The sequence below is a fragment of the Pongo pygmaeus genome, chromosome 12 (genome assembly GCF_028885625.2).
Source record: "Pongo pygmaeus isolate AG05252 chromosome 12, NHGRI_mPonPyg2-v2.0_pri, whole genome shotgun sequence".
Lineage (NCBI taxonomy): Eukaryota > Metazoa > Chordata > Mammalia > Primates > Hominidae > Pongo > Pongo pygmaeus.
The window spans coordinates 130,753,362-130,769,522 of NC_072385.2; the positions used below are offsets into that span (position 1 = coordinate 130,753,362).

At 49.2% G+C, this 16,161-nt stretch overlaps 1 protein-coding gene across 3 annotated transcripts in view; it reads left to right on the forward strand.

The window, feature by feature from the left end:
• The window catches only part of EIPR1 (EARP complex and GARP complex interacting protein 1), a 192,774-nt gene that overhangs the window by 21,687 nt on the left and 154,926 nt on the right, over window positions 1-16,161 (forward strand). For all 3 annotated transcript variants that reach the window (XM_054476590.2, XM_054476591.2, XM_063649006.1), the window contains one exon: window positions 12,736-12,868. In XM_054476590.2, coding sequence (XP_054332565.1) covers window positions 12,736-12,868 — 133 coding nt within the window. The remainder of the gene's footprint in view (window positions 1-12,735; window positions 12,869-16,161) is intronic.

Sequence of the window (16,161 nt, forward strand, 5' to 3'; positions counted from 1 at the left end):
GGTACACAAAAACTGAACAGATATTTGTGTCCTGAGTTCAGTGTTTAGTGAAATGGTGAAATGGACAAGCAGATATTCATAGTACTATTAGTATTACCGTGTGGTATAGTTTGGCCCTGTGTCCGCACCCAAATCTCATGTTAAATTGTAATCCCCAGTTTTGAGGGAGGGACCTGGTTGGAGGTGATTGGATCATGGGCGTGGATTCCCCCCTTGATGTTCTCGTGACAGTGAGTGAATTATCACAGGTCTGATCGTTTGAAAGGGTGTGGCACATCCCCCTTCGTGCTCTCTCCTGTCGCCGTGTGAAGATGTGCCTGCTTCTCATTCACCCTTCTGCTGCGATTCTAAGTTGCCTTAGGCCTCTCCAACCATGTCCCCTGTATAGCCTGTGGCACTGTGAGTTAATTAAACCTCTTTTCTTTATAAACTACCCAGTATCAAGTCGTTTTTTTTTTTTTTGAAACAGAGTCTTACGCTCTCACCCAGGCTGGAGTGCGGTGGCGTGATCTCGGCTCACTGCAACCTCTGCCTCCCAGGTTCAAGTGATTCTCCTGCCTCAGGCTCCCAAGCGATTACAGGCACAGGCTACCACGCCCAGCTAATTTTTGTATTTTTAGTAGAGACAGGGTTTTGCCATGTTTACCAGGCTGGTCTCAAACTCCTGACTTCAGGTGATCTGCCCGCCTGGCTTCCCAAAGTGCTGGGATTACAGGCGTGAGCCACCGTACCCGGCCTCAGGTAGTTCTTTATAGCAGTGTGAGAACAGACTAATACACCATCTCGCAGTATTCTCTGTGTCCCCATCTTGCGGTGTGCTTCCTGGCCCTGTCTTGCAGCATCCTCCCTGTGCCCATCTCCCAGTATGCTCCCTGTCCCCGTCTCCCAGCGTCCTCCCTGTCCCCGTCTCCCGGGCTCCTCCCTGTCCCCGTCTCCCGGGCTCCTCCCTGTCCCCGTCTCCCGGGCTCCTCCCTGTCCCCGTCTCCCGGGCTCCTCCCTGTCCCCGTCTCCCGGGCTCCTCCCTGTCCCCGTCTCCCGGGCTCCTCCCTGTCCCCGTCTCCCGGGCTCCTCCCTGTCCCCGTCTCCCGGGCTCCTCCCTGTCCCCGTCTCCCGGGCTCCTCCCTGTCCCCGTCTCCCGGGCTCCTCCCTGTCCCCGTCTCCCGGGCTCCTCCCTGTCCCCGTCTCCCGGGCTCCTCCCTGTCCCCGTCTCCCGGGCTCCTCCCTGTCCCCGTCTCCCGGCGTGCTCCCTGTCCCCGTCTCGCGGCGTGCTCCCTGTCCCCGTCTTGCGGCGTGCTCCCTGTCCCCGTCTCGCGGCGTGCTCCCTGTCCCCGTCTCGCGGCGTCCTCCCTGTCCCCGTCTCGCGGCGTCCTCCCTGTCCCGGTCTCCCGGCGTCCTCCTTATCCCCGTCTTGTGGTGGTATCGTGCAGTTCTTTGGCTGCTGTTTGCCCTGGGTCTGTTTGGAGCCTCCCCAGAGCCGGCTGTGTGGGCGGTGCTGGCACTGAGATCAGTAAAGCAGGCCCTGCCCTCACACTCTTCCCAGGGCTCACAGTTGGCTGAGGCTTGTGGAGTCGGGGTGGTGGGTGAGTGGCTGGAGGAGGCAGCTGGTCCTGGAGCAGGGCCGGTTAGGGCTGGTTCCCACCTGCTGCCTCAGTCAGCAGAACAGGTTTTCTGGTGAGGCAGGCGGCCCCACGCAGGGTGGAGCTGGTGCGTGGCAGAATCGGGACTGAAACCTGCATGTCTGCCTCTCTGCTCGCTTCCCTCTCCTTTGAATTTGCAGTTCAGCTCTGAGGCATGTGCCATGGATATGCTCTTGCACCTGAAGTGTTCACTTTTGTACAGACACACGTGGAAAGAGTGCACCCGTGCTGTTGCCATGCCTTGTCTCTGTGGGGTGAGATGTCCTGAAAATCAAGACAGCTCCATCCTGAACAGCCTGGGCCCCATGGTTCCGGCTGCAAGCAGCCCATCTGTGCGCATCTGCACAGACCAGGAGAGACGCCGGGAAGGCTCCACTGGCTGTGGACTGCAGCCCTGCCCCTGCCTTCTGTGACAATAGAGTCTGGTCTCCTCCTGCACAGTCAGAAGCCACCGTCCCTCGCTCTGGAGCTCCAGCTCTCCTGGGGAGTGGTGGCTGGGAAGGGTTAATGGCTCCTGGCGTTGCCTCAGGCCCTCGCTCCTCTCAGTCATTAATTCCCTGGAAAATGCCCGGTACTTGCATCGTTACTCCATAATGCAGCTGCACTATCTTTCTGAAAATGTGGGGACTGTCACAGTTGCTGACTTTCCTCTGAGGGATGAACTGATTTGTGTCTGTTTCCTCCTGTGGGACAGGACTCTGTCATAGCTCCCTGTGCTTAGGCGGGACAAGGATTTCTGGGGTCCTTGCTCACTTTCTGGGGTTCTCCTTTGAGGAGGAGCTGGAGTTCTTCCTGGGGGGTGTGCTCATGGCTTAGCGTGTGTTAGCATGGGCAGGGATGAGGAACCTCGACCTGAGGCCTGTAAGTGCTTCTGCGTTTCCCACACTTTGCCTGTATATTGGTACCCTCCTCTTTCTCATGTAGATAAGAGATGAGTCTTAATCTTCCTCTGGAGACCTCTGGGAGTGCCATGGTGACAAAGAGGACCAGCTTTGCCTCTTCTAACATGGAAGCATTACCCCGGTGGCCAGAATCCTCATCAGTGAAAAGACTGATGTCACAGAAGGGCAGCGACAGAGCAGCCCGTTTCCTCCCCTGGGTAACTTCTTAGTTTCTCAGCTCAGCTGCGTGGTTCTGCATCTGGTTCTGCATCTGTTTTGATTCGTGACAGCTTTGTTCCTGCAGCCCCTCTGATTGGTGACAGCTTTGTTCCTGCAGCCCCTGCTGCCTGCAAGTCCTGTTCTCACCTGTGCTTAGAATCACCAGGGCGCTTGGTCAACATTCAGATTCCCAGCCCCACTCTAGACTAACTGAGCCTTGATTTCTTCCCCACTGCTCCTGCTCTTTCCTCCCTCATCCTTCTCTCTTCCTTTAATGGTAAAAGGACCTGGTTGCCCACTGAAGCGTCACAGGGTAGCCTGGCTTCCTTGCGATGAGGCCTGATCCAGAGGCTCCAGCCTGTCACTAAGTGTCCCTGACTCGCATTTCTTTTTCTTACTGTCTTCAGTGTGAGCTTCATCTTCAGGGGTCCTGTATTTTTAGGATACATCCCTAGATGGTCTGCCATACTTGGAAATTCTTTAATTGGTTCTTTCCAGCTTTCAAGTTCAGATCTAACATATAAACTGCTCTCTGATATTCCTTTTCCCTCACTCTTGAAGAATCGGTTTGACCCTGTATTAGTGTGTTTTCATGCTGCTGGATAAAGACATACCCGAGACTGGAAAGAAAAAGAGGTTTGGACTCACAGTTCCACATGGCTGGGGAGGCCTCACAATCATGGCGGAAGGCAAGGAGGAGCAAGTCACATCTTACGTGGATGGCGGCAGGCAAAGAGAGAGCTTGTGCAGGGAAACTCCACCTTATAAAACCATCAGATCTCATGAGACTTATTCACTATTAGAAGAACAGCGTGGGAAAGAACTGTCCCCATGGTTCAATTATCTCCCACCAGGTTAGTCCCACAACACATGGGAATTCAAGATGAGATTTGGGTGGGGACATAGTCAAACCATATCACACCCTCAGGTCTGTTGGTGTATTAGGCCATTCCTGCATTGCTATGTAGAAATACCCGAGACTGGGTAATTCATGAAGAAAAGAGGTTTAATAGTTCTGCAGACCGTACAGGAAGCATGGCTCTGGCATCTGCTTCTGCGGTGGCCTCGGGAAGCTTCCAGTCATGGCGGAAGGCGAAGTGGGAGCAGGCACATCACATGGCGAGGGCGGGAGCAAAGAGTGAGGCGGAGTGCCACACGCTTCAATGGCCAGATATCAGAAGAACTCACCATCATGAAGACAGCACCCAGCCATGAGGAATACGCCCCCAGGATCTAAACACTTCCCACCAGGCCCTGCCTCCAGCACTGGGGATCACAATTCAACATGAGATCTCGATAGGGACAAATTTCCTAACTATATCAGGTGACATTCCTGCAAGTGTTCAGCTGGAAGGGCTCTTTGGGTTTGAGGAGAAATTTATGATTTTTGTCCGAGGTTTTTGAGTCCTGATCTCTCCTACAAACAGCTTCTATTGTCTTTTCTGTGAAGTCTTTCCTTTTCCACCCCCTTTTCAATTCCTGAGCTGGAACTAATTGATGCCGTTTCTCTACTCTTGTCTGTCCTTGTGTGTGCACGCCTCTGATATAAGTCTTCATGTTATTGGATTCCTGTTACTTCTATTATGTATTTATTTTTCTCCAAATTCCTTGACACCTTGCCATCCCTGACACATATTGTGAGGCCAAGGACCGTTCACTGCTATGTCCTTTCAATGCCTGGTGCTGAGCAGTTGTTGGATGGATGTATTTTAAGGAAAGTCACAAACTTTTGTAATAGTTAGTTCTACTGCAGCAAACATACTCACTTTTCACAAGTAAATCTTGTGATGTCCTATTGGGCATCTATTACATTTTCAGACAAACATTGGCTTTGTTTCTGTCTAGAGAAGTCACGCTATCCAGAAACCCCATGCCTGGCCGTCCACTTCCGAGACTTTGCTGCAAATTCCATCAGATTCCCTGGTGTCCATATCAACGAGCATTGGGTCAAAACCCACAGCCAGTTTCGTCTGTCCCACCAGAGTCACAAGGAGTCAACGCCCAGAATCTCCCATGGGCCCTGCTGCCGCCCTTGGGCCAGCTCCTGAGTGGTGGCCCTCCCGCACGGGCCTATGCTCGGTTTGTGGGGTGTCGGGGGTGGGCAGGGTGTCTGTCACTGCTTCGGATGAACAAAACATGCTGGGAGAAGTGGTATGGACTCTGGATCACAGGGTTTCCCCAGTCATCTGTTTCATAAGGGTTTCCTTAAGCATTTCTCTGGCATGGTGGTGGTGGTGGTTTTCATTGGACTTCTGTACCAGGAGCAAGTCATGTGTGCACCAGTATAAACCAAGGGAAAGATTAACATGGTGCCCTGTTTCCCTCTTATGTGTGCACCAAGCTAGATCTAGGGAAAGATAAGCGTGGTGCCCCGGGGCTGCATTCCCTTCCTACGTGTGCATCCATGTAAACAGAAACAGAAGTGTAGTGCCACGGTGCCACCTCCCACTGTGCACTTTCTTTTTTATTTTCCTCTGTGAATTGTACCCCACTTTGCTTTCTGAGAATTTTGGTCTCACTATATATATACATATTTTTCTTTTTTTTTTTTGAGACAGAGTCTTGCTCTATTACCTAGGCTAGAGTGCCGTAGTGTGACCTCAGCTTACTGCAACCTCTGCCTCCCAGTTTCAAGTGATTCTCCTGCCTCAGCCTTCTAAATAGCGGGGATCACAGGCGTGCACCACCATGGCCGGCTAATTTTTATATTTTTAGTAGAGATGGAGTTTCATCATGTTGGCCAGGCTGGTCTTGAACTCCTGACCTCAGGTGATCCACCCACCTCACCATCTCAGGTGATCCACAGTCCCAAAGTGCTGGGATTATAGGTGTGAGCCACTGCACCTGACCTGGTCTCAATATATTGATTATGCCCCAATAATTTTTTTTTTTTACAGAGTTCTACTTATGTCTTTCTGATTTTTAGAGTGAGAGGCAGCTCCCCACTGGAAGGAAGAGCCAGTACTTCAGCCCTGTTCTCTGCTACCAGAGGCAGCTGGTGGCATTCCAGTGACCCAGTTAGGTTCCAGCCTCCTCTGCAGCCCTTGACCACATACTGCACAGGCTGTGTCACTTTCTGCACAGTTCTGAGCAATGTGCTCCTGGGGCACAGGGAGCTTCTGGAATGCAGAGTCTTTTTTCTCTCCCACTGCCGAGTGCGCTGTTTGGGTTTCATGGGCAAAGGCTATTAATACCCTATGCTTTAATTGCCTAAGAGAGAAGTATTAATATGTTTAGGGAAATGGTGGTTATTGTACGGGGCTCATAAGCACTGGAAAAAGAGTTATTAAGTATGTTACAGATTTTCCAGTGCTTATGAGCCTGGCCTGGCCAATATGATGAAACACTGTCTCTACTAAAAATACAAAAATTAGCCGGGCGTGGTGGTGCCTGCCTGTAGTTGCAACTACTCGGGAGGCTGAGGCAGGAGAATCATTTGAACTGGGGAGGTGGAGGTTGCAGTGAGCCGAGATCGCACCACTGGACTCCAGCCTGGGAGACAGAGTAAGACTCTGTCTCAAAAAAAAAAAAAAAAAAAAAAGAACCAGTCTGTGTTTCTATTAGAACAAAGGGATCTTAGAGATGCAGTTTCCTAAATGTACAAATGCTGAGAGGGGCCCAGATATACAAAGAGCCCAGAAAGGGTTAGTGGCTTGCCCAAGGTCCCACAGCCAGGGATGGTAGAATCCAAATGAGAAACCAGGTCTCTTGACTGGCAGGTCACGTTCACGTCAGCACTGAGCTGAAGCGTGAAGCCGACTAGAGTAGAAACTGTGTTTTCAGAGTCACATGCTGTAACCAGGGGTAAAGAAAACCAGTGATATGGGCCCATGGCTTGTCCTGTCCAGGATCTGGTCACAGGCAGTATTCAGTATTCTGCATAACTCTTAAGGAATTGCCACTGGGCAGGTGGGTTTTAGTCATGGATGACGTGGCAGGGACGGCGTCTCCTGTCGTCTGCCTGGTGGCCATCCGGGGTGAGAACTGGGGGGGTTTGCCATCAGCGGCCGAGGGAATCTCCTGCCTCTGGGGAAGCCATTGGATCATTCACTTTCCGTAGGCGTGTGGCTCTTGACTTTTTAATATCCAGTCTTATTTATGTGTGGTATTTTTTGTTTTTATTTTTTTCTGTAGAGATGGGATCTTGCTGTGTTGCCCAGGTTGGTCGTGACCTCCTGGGCTCAAGCCATCCTCCTCCTGCCTCAGCCCTGCAAAGTGCTGGGATCACAAGCGTGAGCCACCGTGCCTGGCCTTTTTTTTTTTTTTTTTTCTTCAATTCTCAAGAGCTTTTAAACTTTCAGTTTAGAAGCGCAGATAAAATGGACAGTGCGATGGCCTCAGCTCTGTACTCGGCAGCCTGGCCCTGCAGCTCTGTACTCGGCGGCCTGGCCCCGCAGCTCTGTACTCGGCAGCCTGGCCCTGGGCTGTGGCCACACAGCATTTCTCTCCAAGCCCCGATTCTTCCAGAAAAGGAGGGAGAGGTGATTAAGTTCATCTTTACGGACTTCCTAATAAATTTTTATAACTCTTTATTCTAAATCTTTACAGTGTCACCTATAGCCTTAGCCCAGCACTGGTAAAATCAACTTTAAAAATTTTAATGATGATTCAAAATATATGAGTTTGATCTTTATTATAAACGATTAACACATTTAAAAAATCTAATGTGGCATGAAAAGTTTAAAGTAACATTTAAGTACTGCTCACAGGGCGACCATCTTTGCGGACCTGCCTAGCCGGTGTTAATGGGTCTTTCTTTTGGGCCCTGGTAATCTTTTGCACTCACCTTAGTTACATTGTTTCTTTCTTGCATTACTTGTTTGCGTATGTTTATTCAACAAAACAGTTGTTTATACTTTCAGGTGAGCTGGGTGTAGGGTGGTGCCCTGAGAACAGAGAGTTGAGGTACTGGTTCTTCCAGCTGGGAGCTGCCTCTCACTCTGGCTTGCTGCCGCCCTGCAGAGCGCATCCACAGGGCAGGTGGTGGGGCTGCAGAGCTTGCATGCCAGGACCAGGGGCTCCCGTAGGCCTGGCTGTGCCGTGTCTAACTGGAGGAGCCCAGGCCCTCTACTCTTCAAGCCTCGATCTTTTCACCTGTAGATTGTGGTTAATAGTAATATATTATAGGGCTGTTTTGAGGATTAAGGCACTAAAGTGTATAAAATACTTTGCATAGTGCCTGGTGCAATATAAATTTCAGCCATTACTTTATTTTTGCTCGTGGTGGTTGATGGCATCCTGTTTGAACAGCCCTGAGTTAAAACAGTTCGTGAAGATGTGTACTTGCACTACTCTATGAATCAACCATAAAATAAGGATATGTGGGAAAATCTCAAGACTCATCAGGCTTAGCAATGAAGGTTAAAGACCATTTCTATTGCAGTGTACCAGATTAGGAGACATGGGCTTGGGAGGAACATGGATCCCCCCTCTGCCCTGTGCGTGCTCGCTGGCTGGAAGAGGTGAACCTAGAGGAGATGCATGCATCCAGGAGCTGAGTCCCATTGGAAAGCTGTGCTTTGTGTTTTCACAAGAAGGAAAACAGCTTTATGGGAAGAAAGGCGGGCCCAGCCGGAGGCAGAGCCTGTGGGGAGGCAGGAGACTAGGAGAGAGGGGCTGCTGAGACCTGCAGCCAGGCCGAGGGGCCAGCTTGGGGGCCGCGCCGCACTGTCCTGAAGACACGCCCAGAAAGCCCCCAGCTGCGCCTGCTGCCCTGGTACATTTCAGGGGAGCAGATTTGCAAAGTAGTACATTTAAGTGCATCCCTTTTTTCAGTGCTAATGGATTTCCTGATAAGTACGAAATGTGAAAAATACTGAGGAAAAAAATTCCCTAGCAACACAAAAATTACTTCTAATTTTCTATATCACCTTGTGGTCTGTGTTCCTGTGTGATGGTATTATATAATCATATGCCATTTTATAGCCTGCTTTTAAAATGTAATACTCTTGTAACATTTTTGGTATTAATAATTGCTCTTAATCATAACTTTTAAAGCTATATAGCATTTCATAATACACCTTTTTTTGTGCATTTATTCTTTGGGGCAGATTTCACAAAATCAAATTATTGTTTCGGTTTCAACGTTTATGTAGTTCTTATTTATATATTATAACAAACCTTCTAAAGGAATTGGACAAGTTATAACGTGGACCAATTCTATCATAGAATTCCCTGTATTGGTTGCCGTCACTTAGAAAAAGTTGGCTAATATAATAAATATTAATTGGTATGATGAAATTCTCATTTTTAAATTTTTAAGTCATTGGTTATAATAAAGAATAAATTTTCTTCATGTATTTGTTACTAGTTTTTATTCTAATGCATTTCTGCCTATAAGATATAACTATAACTTAACATGCATCCAAGTGCATACATCCAGAATATGCTACTGGGGGCATCTTTACACATGCATGCACCGGTTCCCCATGCCCATGTACCCACCACACACCCACACCCATGATGCACCCATACCCTCCCACGCACCTCCCATACGGCTGCACCTGCCTCACCCCTACACATACATTCACATTCACACTCATGTACACCCACCATACCCATGTACCCACAGACCCTCACACACACCCTTACATACACACCTGCACCTGCGTCACACTCACACCCCCTCCACACACAGCTGCACTTCCCCCACACCCACACACATACACGCGTAGACCATGTACCCATGCTCCCACATATGCACACCCACGCACATACATGCATAGACTGTGTACCCATGCTCCCACACACAGGTGCGCACCTGCATGCACACATGCCCACACCCACGTGCACCCATGTCACTGCCATGAAGGACACCCCAGCAGTCCCCTCAGATTCCTGGAGTCTGGGCCAACTCCAGGCCTGCAGTGAATGGTCTCTGTTGTTATCTCAGTTGGTTTTGCCTGAGGTAATCGCACAAGGTGCTCCTTCTCGTGTCTGATTTTTCTCACTCAGCATTGTCTGTGCGTGTGTTGTTGTTACTTGTCATTACTGTGAGAATTGCATTTGTGAATATACCACAAGTGATTTACCCATTCTATTGTGGGTTTTTTTTTTTTGAGATAGAGTCTTGCTCTGTCACCCAGGCTGGAGTGCAGTGGCGTGATCTCGGCTCACTGCAACCTCCCCTTCCCAGGTTCAAGTGATTCTCCTGCCTCAGTCCCCCAAGTAGCTGGGATTGTAGACGCCTGCCACTATGTCCGGCTAATTTTTATATTTTTAGTAGAGACGGGGTTTCACCATATTGGCCAGGCTGGTCTTCAACTCCTGACCTCAGGTGATTTACCCACCTTGGCTTCTCAAAGTGCTGGGATTACAGGTGTCAGCCACCGTGCCTGGCCTACCCATTCCATTGTTGATGGACATCTGAGATGTTTACTGCTTTGGCTATCATAAATATATCTGCTGTGAAAATTCTTGCACTTGCCTTTTCTTTGGTGTTTGTAGGGTCTGTCCCCAATTGTAGAGATGTGGCGTCATAGGACATATGTATTTCTGCCAAATATTTTTCTCAATATCACTTAGTAATCATTTAATAATTAGTAATATATTATAAAATGTGTAACAGGTCCACAGAGGAAAAAACTGTTCATAGGTAAACTTTCCTCGGGTGTGGAAAGGAAAAAGAGTACAATAAATTTTTCACTTATAAAAGCAAGTGCTGTGTTCGTTTCTCTGGTTCTTAGATGTGTGATTTGTAATTGGAAGCTGTTCACTGGGAATGTTTCTGAACCTGCTGTGGAAACTTCAGTGGCGCTGAATGGAAAGGGCGGGCGCGCATGCTCCCTGGGCTCCTGCTCTGCAGCGGGCAAACCGGCCATATCTAGCTTTCCCTTGGCCCTAGGACCCGGTGCTGGCGGCCGGCTCTACTCCTGGGAGACTGCGGTTCAGCTCACGTGGCCCTGGGCACTGGCCGGGTATGAATTCCACTCTGAGCAAGTCAGAATGACTCCTTGGGGTGACCTTGTATTGGTTCGTTCTCATACTGCTATTAAGAAATAGCTGATACTGGGTCATTGATAACAGAGGTTTTATTGGCTCACATTTCTGGAGCTGTTCAAGAAACATAGCAGCATCTGCTTCTGGAGAGGCCTCAGGAAACTTCCAATCATGGCGGAAGGCGAAAGGGGAGCAGCTGCCTCACGTGGCCGAAGCAGGAGCTAGGAGAGGGAAGATGCCACTCAAGTTTTTTTGTTGTTGAGACGGAGTTTCACTCTGTCGCCCAGGCTGGAGTGCAGCGGCGCGATCTCGGCTCACTGCAAGCTCCGCCTCCCGGGTTCACGCCATTCTCCTGCCTCAGCCTCCTGAGTAGCTGGGACTACAGGTGCCCGCCACCACGCCCGGCTAATTTTTCGTATTTTTAGTAGAAACGGAGTTTCACTGTGGTGGTCAGGCTGGTCTCAAATTCCTGACGTCAGATGATCTGCCCGCCTCGGCCTCCCAAAGTGCTACAATTACAGGCGTGAGCCACCGCGCCTAGTCCATGCCACTCACTTTTAAATGACCAGGTCTCAGGAGAATTCACTATCGTGAGGATGGTACCAGGTGGGGATGGTGCTAACCCATTCGTGAAGGCCCATCCCCCATGATCCAGTCACCTCCCTCCAGGCCTCACGTCCGACATTGGGATTACAATTTGATATGAGATTTGGACGGGACACAGATCCAAGCCATATCACACCCTGAGAGGAACAGTTGGAAATAATGAAAGGGCCATCTGAGGCCTGGGTGATGTGTAGGTGCTACTGGGTATCGTGGAGACAGTTTAAAAATAGCATTTAATGTTAGATTGCAAACGTATTGCAGAGTGCGCCAGGCACAGTCAGTCTCAGACCTAGTTAGGCAAAAAATGTTAAAAGTGCAAATAAAGCACAAAGAAGTAAAGGAAAACCACCTGTAATTCCACCATCCAGACACCACTCAGCTACCTGCTAGTTCTCATTTGGACACGCGTACATTTTTAAAACAAAACAAAAAAAAAGGATGTAGCATTGGTACAGTTTATTTTGTGTATTCTCTTCTAAAACATATATTACATCGTTCCATGCCACTGAGTAGTCTACAGTACACCGAATGGCGTCATAGTATTATATTACCATCAAATACTGCAACTTATTTGAACAGTTTCCTATTACTAAACATTTAGGTGACTTCTAATTTTTTTATTTCAATAATCAATGCCATAGTAAACGTACTTGGATATAAATCTTTTGTGCAGACCCATGAATATTTTCTTAGTACAAATGTACTTTTAAAAGAGGAATTATGTTTTCTCATTGACTTGGGTATTGGTAAGAAATTAAATGTGAAATCATTTTAATTCCTCTAAAAATTATCCTGGAAAGCATGGAGATAGTATATTGAACTTTCTTATGTAGTGGCTAAAATGTTATACTATTTAATATCATAAGACAATAGGCACCAGCGGCTGTTGGACTTGTTTTTGAAAAGAGGATAAAAGTGTGTGAATATACAGCCCTTTCTCACTCTCTCCCACCTTAATCATGTCTGAAGTATGAGTGGAGTTCTGCCCATTATAGATAGAGTGGGCCAGGCGCGGTCAGTCCCAGACCTAATTAGGCAGTTGTGCCCTGCCGCCCCTGCCCTCCCTAGCAGCCGTGCAGCAGGCTGGGAGGACCTTGCTGATATGGACAGCCCTGGGCAGCTCTGGCCGTGACACCAACAGTGGCTCAGTCTTAGAGCCACTTGAGGACACAGCGTTTGGTGCCTTATTTCTTTAAGACTGGATATGACCAGAGGGTAGTCTTACGTAACTTGCAATCTTAAAAATGCTCCACAGGGATTTTCTAACTTGTCTTTGGAGAGGAGTCCAGTAAGAATTAAATTATAGAAGCACATACTGTTGGCATAATAACAATTAATTAAAGATGTATCTGTCATGAAATGTGCATATGATTATTCTTTGTAATCATGATGTCTGATGAAGGTACTGAGGAAAGTGTTTGAGATCCTGATGTGCTCTTTTCTTGTATTTGTAGATCCACATCATAGATTTTGACGATGAAAACAACATTATAAATAAAAACGTCCTCCTCCATCAAGTGGGTGAAATCTGGCACATTAGCGCTAGCCCTGCAGACACAGGTGTGCTGGCGACCTGCTACAACAGAAGTAAGTGTGGCTTTTCTAAGGTACTTGCTAACTGGAGGTAACTGGAGGTATTTCGTAAGACTGGTTTTGTATTGCTAATGGATTGACACATGACTGAAAAGATTTAGCCATTAATGAAGGTGTTGCATGCACAGAGAAGCCATGATATTGTGAGTAGATGTTTGCAGAAATTATTAGAATCTTGAGATTCTAAGAATTGAAGCTGGAATCAGCTGTTCTGGGAACGTTGACCCCTTGGTCAGGGGAGTACGGTGCTGGAGTTTCTGGTGAGGCAGACACAGGTGTCCTGATGTGGAAACTGTACGTTGTGGGGAGCAGCAGGGATTCCTCTCTTTCCTGTAGTGTCTTGGTGACTGTCTTCCAGTGCTCTTTGGTAAGGGCAGTTCCATGCACACACCTTCCAGTGCTCTTTGGTAAGGGCAGTTCCATGCACACACCTTCCAGTCCTCTTTGGTAAGGGCAGTTCCATGCACACACCTTCCAGTCCTCTTTGGTAAGGGCAGTTCCATGCACACACCTTCCAGTCCTCTTTGGTAAGAGCGGTTCCATGCACACACGCGCGTTGACTGGTGATATGCCTCATAGGCTTCTTCCTGCCCGCCGTTGGGTTCTCCAGGCTCTCGGGGCTCTGGGACCTTAGTTTGTGTCAATGCAGATGTCTGAGTTGCTGAACTGAGCCTCCCTCTTCCCCAGTTCTCCTTGTTTCGTCATCATCAATGACTACTTTCTAAATTCTGGCTCTATGGAGAAATACCTCCTAGGATCTCGTTCTCTACCATGTAAGCCAGAACAAATTCTTTGTGGTTTTTGATATGTAGTTTCTAAAATGTTGCCTTCATTTGTCCCACAGGCTGAATGACTTTTTAGAGACTTTTAATGCATTCTGTCTGATCTTCCCTCTTATACTCTGGCTTCCGAATATTGATGTGTAGGGATGGCCTGGCTCATGTATCAGGCTGGCCACCAGGACGTCCCGATCCAAAATTCCGCTTTCACCGGGTTCTGTGTATGTTTCCCTTCCCCTCCCTCCCTCCCCTTTTCCCTTCCCTTCCCCTCCCTCCCTCCCCTTTTCCCTTCCCTTCCCCTCCCTCCCTCCCCTTTTCCCTTCCCTTCCCTTGTCCCTTCCCTTCCCTGTTCCCTTTTCCCTTCCCTGTTCCCTTTTCCCTTCCCTTTTCCCTTTTCCCTTCCCTTTCCCTTTTCCCTTTTCCCTTCTCTTTCCCTTTTCCCTTCCCTTTTCTCTTCCCTTCTCTTTTCCCTTTTCTTTTTTCTTCCCTTCCCTTTTCCTTTTCCTTTCCTTTTCCCTTCCCTTCCCTTTTCCCTTCCTTTCCCTTTTCCCTTCCTTTCCCTTTTCCCTTCCTTTCCCTTTTCCCTTCCCTTTCCCTTCCGTTTTCCCTTGCCTTTTCCCTTCCCTTCCTTTCCCTTTTCCCTTCCTTTCCCTTCCCTTTCCCTTCTGTTTTCCCTTCACTTTCCTTTTCCCTTTTCCCTTCCCTTTTCCCTTCCCTTCCCTTTTCTTTTCCTTTTCTTTTCTTGACAGAGTCTCACTCTGTCACCCAGGCTGGAGTGCAGTGGTGCAATCTGGGCTCACTGCAACCTCTGCCTCCCGGGTTCAAGCAATTCTCCTGCCTTAGCCTCCCGAGTAGCTGGGATTACAGGTGCACGTCACCACGCCCGGCTAATTTTATATTTTTAGTAGAGACGGGGTTTCACCATGTTGGCCAGGCTGGTCTTGAACTTTTGACCTCAGGTGATCCGCCCGCCTTGGCGTCCCAAAGTGCTAGGATTACAGACGTGAGCCACTGCGCCCGGCCCTTCTTCTGCTTTAACTTCACAGCTGCCCCATGTCCATCCTCTGAGGGCCCTGCCTTCCACATGGAGGGCAGCATGGCATGTGGCTGAGTGTGGCTATGCACCTCCCTCCTGCCAGCGGGAGGTTGGGGGTCCGAGAGCCTCCTTGTGTTTTGTCTGCTGTCTGTGCCGATTGGTCAAAGCTGACAGTGTCTCAGCAGAAACACATTTCTCAAGAATCTGTGGGTCTTCAGTAGATTTCCTGAGGCTTCACTTCCTCAGACAGGAGCCTAACTGCAGATCTTTTAGAGACGATCTCTTCTCTGCCTTGGTCTCCTGCTAAGACAGCCAAGGGACTGCCCCCTTCATCTTTGACCCTTCACCTTGACCCTTCACCCTCCCCTTCACCCTTCACTCTCTCTTCTGCCTGAGGATCTGTGAGGTGCTTCCTCGGCTTCTTGAGAGGCCCTTCCTAAGACTGCACTCTGACCTCCTGATCTTCCCGAGGCTCTAACCACATGCAGTGTGGCCCATCCTCGGCCTTTTCTTAGGGGCACACCCTCCTGACAGTCGGGGTATTAGTTCATTCTCACACTGCTATGAAGAACTGCCTGGGACTGGGTAATTTATGAAGAGGTTTAATGGACTCACAGTTCTGCGGGCTTAACAGGAAGCATGACTGGGCGGCCTCAGGAAACGCATAATCATGGTGGAGGGTGATGGGGAAGCCAGGGCCTTCTTCACAAGGCAGCAGGAGAGAGAGAGCAAAGTGGGAAGAGCCACACACCTTCAAACAACCAGATCTCCCTGTCACAAGAACAGCAAGGGGGAAATCCACCCCGTGATCCAGTCATCTCCTGCCAGGTTCCTCCCTGGACACGTGGGGATTACAATTCGAGATGAGATTTGGGTGGGGACACAGACCCAAACCATATCAGTTAGGCTTTTCATTTCAGCACCTTTTGCCAGCCGGAGACGCTGTGCTTGTTGTTACTCCACCATTGTATAGCTCTTCCCCATTTGCCCTCTCCTCCACCCTTGCCCTGTCCCCCCCACCAGGAAACCCCCCGCGTGCAGGACCAGCCTCAGCACAATAGGAGCTGCCTCCACGGCCCTGTAGGGCATGGCCTTTCTGCCCCCTGGATATTCCAGGCAAGCTCTGCTTTTTCTGTGGCTCCTTAAAAGCCTCCCAGCCTCTACCCACTGCCAAAATCCAGAGCTCCTCCCGCATTTCAGGCATTTGTTACTGCGGCCCCTGCTTCCATAGTCATTATACACTGCAGAGGAATTCCCACAAACACAGAGGCTTCCAACAGCACATGCCTCTTCAACAGTATGTACTGGCTGTAGCTTCGTAGGGCACTGGCCTGGGTCTCCAGGCCCCCACCAGGCTGTGTCAGGGCTCTCGCCTCATGTGGCTCCTGGGGTTGTAGGACGCAGGCTTGTTTTCTGGCTGTCTGCTGGGACCACCCTCGGCTGCTCCCAGCTGTAAGTGGGCTTTGAGTTAA